Source organism: Pagrus pagrus (genome assembly GCF_965226575.1).
Source record: "Pagrus pagrus genome assembly, chromosome: 13".
NCBI classification, from domain to species: domain Eukaryota; kingdom Metazoa; phylum Chordata; class Actinopteri; order Spariformes; family Sparidae; genus Pagrus; species Pagrus pagrus.
Genome location: NC_140197.1, coordinates 28059527 through 28072682, shown reverse-complemented (window position 1 = coordinate 28072682; position 13156 = coordinate 28059527). Strand labels below are relative to the sequence as shown.

At 42.9% G+C, this 13156-nt stretch overlaps 1 protein-coding gene across 1 annotated transcript in view; it reads right to left on the bottom strand.

The window, feature by feature from the left end:
* The window catches only part of ttyh2l (tweety homolog 2, like), a 34378-nt gene extending 24802 nt beyond the window's left edge, over positions 1–9576 (bottom strand). Inside the window, exons 1-2 of the mRNA XM_084371467.1 lie at positions 8518–9576; positions 3678–3850 (exon numbers count right to left, since the gene is read on the bottom strand). Of these exons, the coding sequence (XP_084227593.1) occupies positions 3678–3850; positions 8518–8646 (302 nt within the window). The 5' untranslated portion in view covers positions 8647–9576. The remainder of the gene's footprint in view (positions 1–3677; positions 3851–8517) is intronic.
* Positions 9577–13156: the final 3580 nt, after the last annotated feature.

The window sequence follows — 13156 nt, the reverse complement described above, 5'->3', positions numbered from 1 at the left end:
AAACAGGACTCAAACATATATGCACGCCAGGATAATTAGTGTCTTTTATTCCCTCTATCACTTGCAGGACTTTGGGCGAATGTACCGTTTTAGTATTCAGAACATGGTATGAGCTGAATAAATGGTTGGGATGAACACGTAATAGCAGATAAATGCCTTGATTCTGTGGAGATTCAGTGCATAGCTGCTTTAATAAATTGTGTCAGGGTTAATAGAGAGCGACACAGGCAGGAAGGACTTTTAGAATATTAGATTTGTTTTCTATCTTTAACCTCAATTTACTCCACTCATTCTCCTGAGGTCAGAAATAATCATTTGGCGAGGTGCAGCCGCTCTTAAATCGCGAGTTTCCTGCAGAGTAATGTCATTCTTCTCGAAAAACCACGCCGAATTAAAGCCGGAAATAAAGGGAACGGGGTGATCATGATAAATAATTAGATCTCTTCTCCCATTGAGATGAAAGTACATCTCTTCTCATTTTAGCCAATAAAAGCCTCATGACTCAACATAATGAAAAGAACAAAAATACGTACAGTCTCTTTCATGCAGGAGAGTTTTATGTGCATCTCTTTGTGCTCGTGTACAAGCCGTCTTTGTTCCACACTTGCATAAACAACATCTGAGTTATGTCACAAGCACATTTTAAACTGATAGTTATGTAAAAGTAATCGTGTTAAAATATTGAAAGTGGTAAAAGCCCTAAAACATCTGATATTTAATATACTTAAAAGGTGTAATCTGTAGAATACAGCCAGAATTAGGCACTAGCTATCCTTGGCTGTAGCTAGCTACTGTTAGCTAATGAGCTCGTGGCTAAGTTAGCCGGAGCCAGAGGCTCTAGAGGTTTTTGTCTGGACCGGGAACTCGGATCACAAAGGAGACAAGGCCCAGCTCGACACCTGGACGCCAAACTGGGACTGAACGCCTCTCCAAGACCAACTGAGATCAGTTCGACATCAAGGGATAAAGTACAGAGGTGATTTACAGTGATTTAGTGAGTCAAACAGGTGTAAAATGTCTCCTTTCTCTACATTTTTTGAGTTTATTTTGTTCACTTAATAAACTAGGTAAGGAACTCATCGCTTTTTACGCCTCCCAGCTGAAACTACGGGGCTATCGGACTATCATCGGTTGGCTAGCTGGTTAGCATGCGAACTTCAGGAGGCAGCTCTGCAAGACAGGACACTGGCACTGTTGTTTATTCACACTCTGTTCATAATGTTAGTTCTGGCCATTTCTGACATTTTGTGCCATTCGGTGCCCCCAACAGTTTTTGAGTGCAACATCACTGTCGTAAATAAAAATCCCAGGTCGTAAACTTATAACATCATATCACTGTTATGTTGAGAACTTGTATGTTGAAGCAAACATGTATATAACGCCGTGATCCGACCCTCTCACTGAAGTTACATGAGCAGAAACAAGTGATAAAGACACCATTCACACTATTACAACATGCTGAATCATCAACATGATTTAGAAGCTGATATTTTAAGGTAAAAGAGTTGCATAATGTTGCTTTAAACACTAAAAAACATGTCAAAAGGAAAAACTTCTCAGTCACAAATGCTGTTATTACTAAGTACAAGTAAAAATGTTCTAACCTGTGATGTAACGACTGTGTGTTCAACGTCATGCTAGATTACATTATTGGATGCTGTACGCGGTAGTTTATTTGTCGAGCTGAACATACAGTACTAACGTCAGCTGGAACAAGCTTCTACAGAGAGAGACGAGCGCTCTGTGCAGCGAGCAGAGCTTCCTCTGCTAAACAGCATCATGCCCAGTCACTTAACTTTTACAACGGGCCCTGTGTGCTGCGGCAGCGGCTCGGTTTGGACACAGAGAGCTAACAAAGTTACAAAGTTAATGCCCAACACTAAATGTCACAAGTTTCAGCGGGTTTGTCGGTAAATTCAATCACGCCTTTTTTTTTTAGGAGATTTATTTGTCTCTCTTTGTTTCTGTCGGGATCATTTCTCTGAAGGACAATATGAATAATAAGTGGCAGAGGCTCCGGGAGTTTCCTTGGAAGATCCCTGTTTGTTTGTGCTCCAACCAAATGTAATAATCTTCGACTTAAATGAAAGTCTAGTGCGGTGCCCGTTCAGAACATGCTGATCATGAGATGCTTTATTATTCATTAAACTGCTCTGCTTCTGAATTAAAGCTTCACCTTGAACAGACGAGTTCCTGCAGCCCACACTTCATTCATCTACCCCTGAAAACAAACATGACCGAGAAAGTTACGGTCACCTGGTCATAACCGTTCTGTTTTCACAGCTAGAAAGTACACTGATATACGAAACAACAAATGCAATGCGGCGAGCATTTTTGTTTAATTGCGATAATCACAAGGCCAGAACGCGAGGCTGCAGCATTCAGTGTTTAAATGGACCGAGCTGGGCAATCAGCGGTCAAAGTTTTGGCGGGGTGCAGTCAGCTGAGGGATTTAGAGGTCTGATCACCTCCCGGTCAGCTGAGCAGGGGCCCCGCTGACGATGATGTGGCCTGTCAGGAAACATGCCAGCTTAACGAGCCTTAATTGCGTCCGTTGGAGAGAAAGACCTTGTTTTAAAAAGCAGGTTTTAGAGCTGCACAAAGTAAACAAATCTGAAAACTTTGTATCGGAACAAACAGCAGATGGAGCCAAGTCAGTTGACTCATACTTGAATCGGAGCATAATTTCATTTGGCAGCCGCGTGCTTGATTCAAGGAGGCCGATGATTTCCCGTCAGAAAACTGACAAAGTTTTTTTTTTATGTCATAAATCAAAGACTCGAGGGACGAGACCGTAAAAGAACACACATGGGGGAAGTTATCCTTTCAAACACGTGGATTACGTTGTGTAAGAGTTTCTTTTAACGCAAATCATGTTTTCCTAAAACTAACCAGGTTTGTTTTGGGAGGAAATCATATCAATACTTAACCCGATCAGCCACGAGGGCGCGGTGAAGATGTCACTTTTTGGTAGGGCTTGGGGAGTAACTGAATACATTCAACGGGTTTACACGTCTTATACACGTCTTTTAGTTCATTAATGTTCATGTGTGGGCTTATTGATTAAGGCCAGCACACGTAGAGCTGCGATGATCAATTGATCGTCATTTCTTAAATTGATCTACATTTGTGTAATTTTTTATGGGAAAAGTCTAAATTCTTTGATTTGAGTTCGTTAAAAGTGGATATTTTCTGGTGTCTCTCCTCCTCTGTGACACAAAAACTCAATATATTTGGATTTGCAGACAAAACAGGACATTTGAGGACGTCATCTCGGGCTTTGGGGAAACACTAATTGCCACTTTCACCTTTTTTCTGACACTTTAAAGATTAAAAACAGTGTGAAAAGGGTCAGAATCCAGAAATGTTTTGATCGGTTATCTCCACGATTCCCTGGAAGGAGATGAACCGTTTCTGAGTTTTGTTGAGACGCGTCATATCTGGTCATTTCCACAGTATCTGGGATGACATGAGCTCCAGATTGGTCCCATACTGGGAGTTGGATATTCTTCAAACACAAAGTCTGTGGCTCTCATGGATCACTGTGCTCTCACATCGTATTTGGATCACATCTTGGGATATTCAGGTGATGATATCTGGATTCTTATCGATTAATCTTGAAAATAATCGACAGAATAACCAAAAACCTGTGCAGCCGTTTAACCTTTCGGACTCACCACATGATGAGACCTGTGATGATCGCGACCCAGGTGACGCAGCAGGTCTCGGGCCTTTTGGTGTCTTCGTCTATGTCCTTGCAGCAGCAACACAGGCAGACCAGGTACACGGTCAGAACCAGCAGGCTCAGACCCAGACCCACGGCCCCGACACATGCTAGAAATATCAGCGACTGAGGCAGGAGAGAAGGAAAAAGATGTATAAAAAATGTTAGAGCCAAGAAAACATTTTATTTTGAAGAACAAGTGCAGTTAAAACATGCAGCACATCCACGGATATCTTTAAAGGAGGCTGCTGCTGCTGCTGCTGCTGTGTGGTCTTTAGCTGTCAGGCTGGCTGACCCCGCCGCCCCGAAAGCTTGACAGCACTGAGTGAAAACAACCCACCAGCATCAAACCACACTCGTGTGTAAAGATATGTGCAGCTGGCCACTGATCAGCATTATCACCGCCGACTGCTGCCTACTGCAAAGGGGATAGAAAACAAAGCAGTGGGTGGTTCTGGGTGACGAGGAGCTCCCACTGAGAAGCTTGATTTTTTTTTTTTTTTTCAGAAGTTGGACTGCAGAAGGCTCAGAGGGAAAAAACAGAAATGATCTGAAGCTGTGTGAGGGGAGCATCATGTGACACACTGGCTTTCACTCAGTCTTGTGACTTCTGAGCGTAGAAAAATATTTAAAGCCTGAAGGGTGAAGAGAAAACAGTGATACGGAGAAACGCCGGGTTGAAACCGAGTCTGTTTCTGACGACTTTTCATGAGAAATCCTCAGAATATATTTTATGCCAGCTCTTATCTCTACAATCGTAAAGAAACAGAGGATTGGCAGCAGCCTATATCCTCCGAGGCAGACAAAAAATGGAATTTGTTTATTTACATCAGATTATAGTCGGGGGAACGTTTCCTGCATTAAACAACAATCAGCTTAAAATCCTGTTGATTTTCTTACAGCCTGTCCGTTTTATTGAGCAAACACAGTCTTTCTGTAGCTTATTTTCTCGCTGCGTAAGCTGTCTTAAGGCGGCAGACGCGTCGACTGATCTGTTTGTCTTCACGGCCGCATCATAAAACCGACCCAAGTGTTTACACTGCTGCACAAACGATCCGAATCTCCCAACGCATCGAGCTCTTCGGTTAAAGACAATCAAAAGAAAAAGCACGACCTTGATTTTACTTGCAAATAATTTCCCACTTAAGTTTTAATGCCCACAAGTTCAGAGAGTCTGGGTCTGGCTGAGTAAGCAGAGAGACTACAGTGTCTGTGACTAATTATTCCATTTGGACGACATTGACACTGTGGCTGAATTTCAATGATATTCGTTTGCATATTCTAACATCGTCCTACATTGTTCGAACTTTGTTTCAAGTTATGCAACGACGAGTCTCCGATTTAACTCTTAGCTTTACTGATTGAGCCCCGACGACCCCAAACATCAGTCGGCCGATACTGGCCAATCACAGAGATATCAGTATCAGTGTGTTGTCTGATATGCGTCAACATGAAAACATAATAATTAGATTTTTGTGATTTTGCCAGAAGACACGCCGAGGAAGGCCGTCCTGCCCGAAACGCCCGTGTTGGCAAGAATAAACAGTTTGATGGGAGAGCTGTCCTTTATTTTTCAAATGTAAACTCCCAGTGAGGTTTATTGTTTCAGTGCACTTTTACTTTCTGTGTGTATTCGTCAGTCAAGCTGAGGCAGACTGAGGAAAAACAGTCTCACCGCTCTGTTGCTTTATAAAATACAATCATTTGCGTCATGAAAACACCAATCATGCCCAAATGAACACCAGAAAGGGACAGTTCATCCAGGCATCATAACAAATACATTTCCTCTTACCTGCATCGAGATTGTTTTCTTGTGAGTCTGAGATATCACAATACGTCCTCTCTCATATATAATGGATCTAGATGGCACTCAGCTTGTGGTGCCAAAAAAAAAAAAAGCATCTCATTCCAGAAATCATGACCCGGTTACTCAAGATAATCCACAGACCCTGCTGTGAGCAGCTTCATGCAGGACCAGGGCCAAAACAAAACTGATTATGAGTAATCAAGGAGAGCGATAACCTCATAATGGAATGTAACTGAGTACAATTTACCCGAGCACTGTAACTTTGAAGTACTTTCCTTGAGTATTTCCACTTTCTGCCTCTTTATACTTCTGCTAGACTGCATGTATTTGCTAACTTTCATCACTAGTCACTTTGCAGATTCAGATTATTCAGTGTTAGTGGGCTGTTACTACTGTAGGAGTAAACTAGAAAGAGAAGGATGCCACATCAGAGCCAAAGTAGAGTTTTGTTAATTTAATCTATTTTATCAGACACAAAAAAAGCAGATAATAGAAAAATGCTGATAATCAGCCAGGCCGGTAATCTATTTTCCATTTTCTTTCTGCCAAACTACATCTGCCAGCTGTAGCGCCCTGCAGAAGGAAGTGTGCATCGACTCACAGGCGAGAGGCTTGGCAGGGCGCAACGATTAATGGCGTCCTCCTTAGTCGAGCTGTGACGTGAGCTTCCTCTGTTATCCTCTCCTGCATTAGAAGACGCACGCTTCCTTTCTCCGCTGTGCTGCAGCTGCCGTGTAATTCGGTAACCAGGTAACCGGGTCAGGACTTGTGGAAAGTGACATCACTGTTGAGCTTTTCAAATGTGTTTTTTGGCACTTTGAGCAACCACAAGCTGAGAAGGCAGACATCTCTCCACCTGACATCTCCAAAACATCCAAAAATGGTTCCTATTTTTGATTTTGGGAGTGAACTGTCCCTTTAAACGTTACTGCACAGTGTGATATACAGCCAGCACTCTACCCAGTTTCAATAAAATAGGTCAATACAGCAACACTTCCCGCTGAGCTGCCCTTCCTTAACAGGCAACCAGGCCAAAACCTTAATCCAATGATGTGCTAATCATTGGTTTTTGAGGACACTGTTGATGAGCCAAGAGTGGCGGCGTGCAGAGTTTTACGGTGGTTTTCAGCCCTGGTTAGATTCTCTGTCACTACATCTCAGGTCTTTCATACGCACAGCGCTGCTAGTTCCACTCTCTCCTCCTAATTTTCCACTCCATTGTTTTGTAATTAGACATGCAGGCACTTCAATTTCCACCGGCTGCAGCTCCATAACAAGGCGAAGGGATGCATGAGAGAGCGAGGAGGGAGAAAGAGGGACGGAAAACAAATACACTGTCTGAGGTCAGCGAGCGGAAGGTCATTGATGTTTCATCCTTCCACTAAAAGGATGTTGGCTTAAGAATGGTGCCTGTCTAATTTAATTAAACATTAAACAACAAGCCTTGGGAGAACAGGAGCGGCCCTAAAGTCCCTGTGAAGCCAGCAGAGTGGTGCTCAGCTGAGCCTCGGTGACACTGCTGGGATCCAACGGCACAGATGGACCTTGACACACGGAGGAGTGCTGAAGGACGCAGGTCACATCTGGGAGCTTCCCTGGCAATAGCCTCTGTGTTCATAAATGACCTGGAGCAAGCGGCGCCACATGAACGTACACAGGAACACACAAACACATTCAGAAAGGGGGGGTTGTCTTATTGTGACAGGTAGCCCAGAAGTCTCTCCAAGCTCAAAATGAGATCAGTATATTAAGTTACTTTCCACAATTTTTAAGAATTGGATTTGGAAAGCAGTTTTTTCTGTCCTGCAAACACAAAACACAATGCCTCTGTGTTGTCGGAGTAAACTCGATAAAGCGGCGTCGACTAATTGGCTCATATGAACTTCATTAGAGACTTTCAGTTAAGTTTACGCCTGTCAGAATATGCTGCTGTGATATCATGTGAGTTTTAATGTGCTACAATATCCTGCGTGAGGGAAAAACTCTCAACTTGTTCTGCAGACAAATCAAACATCATAAATCAAGTCCAGATTGGAAGAAAAGACTCAGACGTACTGAGGAGAAAATGAAGTCCATCACATGAAGGTATAATAATGAGGTGATGGAGTGCAGATTGAAAAACTGTGGCAACAAGCGAGCATGAGCTTCCAATATATTTTTTTCCCATCACACAGTCTATTTTATCTGTAATGACTTTGGTCCTGCTGCACACAGTCAGCCCCCCCATCAATAAACATGACAGTTTGGGACACTTCCTGCGCAGAACACGGCCTCAAATGACCGTAAAAATGTGCCAAAACTAAAATACACGATTTGAAAAAAAGAGCGCCGGGAAAAATTGTTTCCCTGTTTTTAAAGACATGCAATACAATTTCTCATGAAAGGACGCAGAAGAGAGCAGAACGTCGTCTCCTGCAGGGAAAGTGTTGTTTACAGTGTCAGAATGAGCAGTCATCCAGAGGGACCCTTTATTACTCTCCTTTTTTTTTAACTTACTGCTGTTGTGAATACTGAAGACTGCATTAAAAGTATAGTTGGGAGTGATGATGAGGCTGGAAAACAAAGGATGTGTTGTGTGTCTCTAAGCAGTGCACACACACACACACACACACACACACACACACACACTCACAAGCACACATATAGATAGAGTACATGGTTGTTTAGGACCTGGAATATTTCATAGCTCAGTTAATACAGGTCATGTGTTCTCATGTGAGAGCTGCAGTGCACAGGGTCCTACAGTACTTCCTGACACTGGGGCAGCATCTGATGGATGCACCTCAGAAACAGTGACAAGAAAAATAGAGGTTTTATCACTCAACACAGGAGTTCGCCTAAAAAAATACTTTTAGTTTAATTGTGCTTTTTGAATCCTTTGCTTTAAACTTGTATTTGAAAGCCAGCGGCCCCCGAAATGACTCCCTCTCCGCTGAGATTCTTGTGAAAGCTACGTGCGCTTTTACGCACGGGCGCAGTTACCAACCTGCTGATAGCTCGCCTCCTCCGGCTTGAAAGTGTTGTCGATCGGCTGGAAGAAGAAATTGAAGTGGGGGAAATTGTGCAGCCAGTATGTCCACCACGGAGCGACGTAATCAAGCCTTGCAGTGGCCATTCCTGCTTGGGGGGGAAAAAAAGTCAGTCCGCCGGCACCACTGACCGCGCGCTTCCCCTTTTAAGACCTTGGCACTCAGATATTCCAAGGACTTCAGAAAGGTAGGGGAAAAAAAATTAAACGCGAGTTCAGTTGAGGTTGAAATCACCACAGAAGAAGAGGAAGTTTTCTTTTGCCATTGCACCTTCAGAACAGGGGCTGGATTTTACTGAACTGTTTGGTTGCGCAACTACTAACAAACATACAGCTTCGGTGAGTGCGGGGCCACGCGTTTGTATCCGAGACACGAGATCGAGTGACGGTATGAACCTGCCTCCTTCAGCAGAGAAGGCGTGACAACCACTTTTCAGTCAAGTGGAGCCACTGAAGACTTATGAGAACTACACACGGACAAGTCGAGCTGCTGCTGCTGCTCTGAAAAACAAACTACGAGCAGAATTTATCATCTAAACTGGAAAACTGAGCGATTTTAATGATCACACGCGGGGAAGATGTTGCTGATGAGGACGCGTGGAGAGCCTGGATGTCCATGACCTCGACCCACTTCTTCAAATATGACTGGGAACACTAAATGTTTACTCCACATTAAAACTGATTCTCATTAAAAAAGAAAAAAGGGGAGAAAAGCAGTGCGCTCTGCCGGCCTCGGCTCGCAGCTGCTGTGTTTGGAGTAAGGACGCAGGGGTATTTAGTGCACTATTTATGACTTGTGCTGTTAATGTCTGACCTCTTGTGGACAATGAGGCGCACTGAGGTGAACAGTAATGAGCACAGTAATGAGATGCTGCTGCAGGATGTTTGCTCCTGCTTTTTATTTACAGCGTGCAGCTTTTCATTGTCTTCCAGCGGTGGAAGTTGAATTTTCACACCTGCATGAGAATCACCGCACTGACTGTAATAAACGTGCAGGGACTTTTATTCTGGAGAGTCAACGCTTTCATGCTCTGGTTCATTTTGTGAGATGTTGCTTCAATAACATGTCTCCTTGCAGACTAGTGGACAGAAGGTGTCCCCCATACACATTTAGGTGTGTGTTTGCGTTTGGGATAATTATGCAAATGAGCGCATATTTAATTAGATGCCCTAATTTGCATATGCAAACATAAAATATCATTTTATTATATTGTTATGTAAGTACACTGGTAAATTGCATTATTTAGGAAGGAACTTGTCACACAACATTATTTTCTGCTTAATTATTTAGGCATTCATGTCCCCTTACTTGGAAAGAATATTAGTTCCTACCTGCTGTGTTTGCAGGGGACAGGTTTAGGTGTAACAGTGCAGAGCAGCAGGTGCAGGGGAGTGTTGTGAACACCCAGTTGGATGTTTACTGTCGTGCCGTTTTGGTGTTGATTAAAAGAAAGCTGAAGGAAAGTTAACAGAGACTCTCTGTAGCCGGCTTATTACCCACAGCCCTGGAGTACGCTGCCGGATCAATAAATAAAGGTTACACACGAATGAGCAAGAAATTTCCACTTTAGCAGCACTTAGATTCACCAAACGTGCCAGAGTTTATTTATCTATCATTCCTAAACATGGCGAGAATTGTTTGTTTTAAGGCTGTTGACAGTATTTTGTGTTTTATGAAGTAATAAGAAGAGATATCTAACATCCCTCCTGTGAAAACATTTAACTCTGCGAAATGAAACGAGGATTTTGAACCTGGCTTCACTCAGTGTTCAGACTTCTGTTCAGGAAACAAGTTAGAAAACGTAAAATTGTCTTAAAACTTAAATAACTGTCTGCAGGTAGGAAGTCAGCTGAGCGAGCCTCACTGTGATGGCTGTTGCCATAAGTGCAGACACGTGTGGCTCTTGAATAAAGCAGCTTCTTCTTTGTAAAGGCATGATAAGGCACACAAGTAAAAGTAATTATGACTGTGTGAACTGGTGCAGCAGTGCATACAGGTTAGAGCTGTAGAGGCTCTCGAGAGCTCAGAGCGCTGCTGTGCAGGATGTAACGTACAGTACAGAGGAGCTGGAGCGTACGGAGCGTAACTGGCTCTGGTTACTGAGGCTTTTTACATTTGGACAAACACAGCCATGAGAGTGCAATTAGCAGCATGAGTGGGGTTACAGTCAGCTACTTATACTGTATGTTGAGTGAAAGGGAAGGACTCCTGGGACGAGATGGGGGAAGTTGACACCAGCGATAATGTGTTGGTATCGTGTGTGTGTTCATCCTGCTGCAGTCTGGAGCATGAAACAGGCGTGCTGTTTTGGGAATTGGCATGTATGTACCTTTTAAAATAAGTTGTCTGCTCCTTTAACACATATACAGATAGATGAGTTACGTCGATGATATTTTGCCGCCTCCCTCTGAGCGGTTCTGGTGTTAAAACACGTCGTGCACATTCGTATTGATTGGTACTGTCTGTGTTTTGTCTTGTTGTTGTGTCGCCTACTGTAACCGAGAAATCACAGCCTCTGCGGGATGACATTACATCTGTCTCTGACTCACACAGCGTTTCCCTGTAATGTCCCGTAAGTCTGTTTTACTGTTTTTAAAAACAAAAACGTTGGATGCCTCCCCGAGCTGCTGACAGTTTTATCTGAATTAAATCTGCGAACGCTTCCTATCTTTTTGTGTAGCCACATATTATTTATAATGGAGACCAATGGCGACATACAGTTACAGACAGGACAGAGTGCTACAATACATCTCTCAGTAATGTAAATAGAAAGGGCCTTGGGAAATAAACTAAATAAAATAAAATAAAAGTAATTTGGCAGAAAAGCTTCTACTGGCAGATAAACGGGGAGATGAAAACATGTCATACGCGTTTTTTGCCCTGAGGAAGAGTTGTTTTTATCCGCACTGAGCACAGAGCGGCGGCTCGTTGCAAAAGCTTAACCATCTTGATGTCATATGGCTACCGGTGTAATTATTTGGATGCTTTGATGCACCTCCACGGCCAGAGTGCCAGGAGGAGTGCGCTCTGAGTCTGAATTCTCTGAGTAGGTGACACTTGAAATTCAGCGTATGAATATGAATCTCTGACTGTGCTCTGCATTTACAAACAGTCGGATTTGGTGCCAGGAAACTCTCCGGTGATTGCGGTGCCAATCACTCTCAGTGTTTGAACCGAGGGGACCAATGTGAAGAAGTAAGAGGCTGACGTGAATAAAAACACCTCCGTCTGCGGCTCTTTAATTCAAGACTTTGTGTTTGGAGCCTCCTCGCATGCCGCTCATTTATTCTTGTTATCTCGCTGCAGACAAAATGTGTCACACCCACAAATCATACTGATGCTGGTGTGGACCTGTAGCCCCAAGGATGTATGTGGTTAGGCCACAAAGACCACTAAAGTCCTCTGTTTTTGTTCACCGCTACATGTTCTGAGTCTAATTAAACTCTAAAACTAAACTGTGTGAGCATACCTTTGTAAATCAGTGTGTAAAATACTGTAACAGCACTGCTGGGGTTCGTGTTGCTGCAGTGGATTTACTATAAATGTCTGCAGTTGTGCTTCGAATAAAAATCCAACAGCGATTAGGGAATGGTGCAAAACGGTAATATTCTGGCAGCAGAGTTAAAAAAAAATACATGTTGTAAGATAACAGAGATTTACTGTAATTAAAATACAGTCTTTAGATTTACACATAAAAACAATGAAATCACCTTTAGATATGGTCAAACAGTTATAATACAAATAAATAAGCTCAAATTGTAGAAGAGTTCTGTTATTATTGGGGCGGCAGTAGCTTTGTCCGTGGGGACTTGGCTTGAGGACCAGAGGGACACTGCCAATGTGCCCTCGAGCAAGGCACTGGACCCCAAACTGCTAAAGCATAGGTCCTATTTGTGCATGTGCATGTTTGTATCTTCAATAGTATGTCTTCTTCTTCGTCCTCCTTTTCTTCTTGTTCCATTAGTTGTGTTTTATTAAATGATTTCTTGTGAAAAGTATCAAAATACGGCTGCATGTCTGGTGATGAGGCGCAATAATAATATTGTAGTAACGCTTGACCAGACTACCAGCCTATATTACCTCACCGCTAACATTTCGCTATCTGCCTTTTCCAGCAAATCATACTGCTGTCACAGAAAACAGTCCTCCACGGTGGAACAACAGATATAATTGTGATTTACAGCTGAAGTGACACCTACTTCACTCTTGGTAACAACTACAAACCAACAAAAAATGACAATTACCTGCATAAGCCACAATGCTCTGAACAAACTTGACAAACTGCTGAGCACAATGCATGATGGGAACAGTGGGCTGTCTTTGACTCCAATGGTCACGGCGCCATCTTACGCATCAAAGTCAAGCGGTGTCTTCACGGTGACGTCGCTCACCAGTTTGTGAGAAAGAAAGTTGATAAAATGAGCTAGCTTCAAAAAAATGCTTCTTTTACTGTTAGTTGGCTTTAATTTTACTTAACTAATTACATGTTATTACAGTGTTAAACCTGCGTGTACCATTTTCTATGTAAAAAAACAACTTCGTGCAGTCAAAGTATTTTTATGAGTAAAGAAAATGACATTTTATGTTTATTCACAT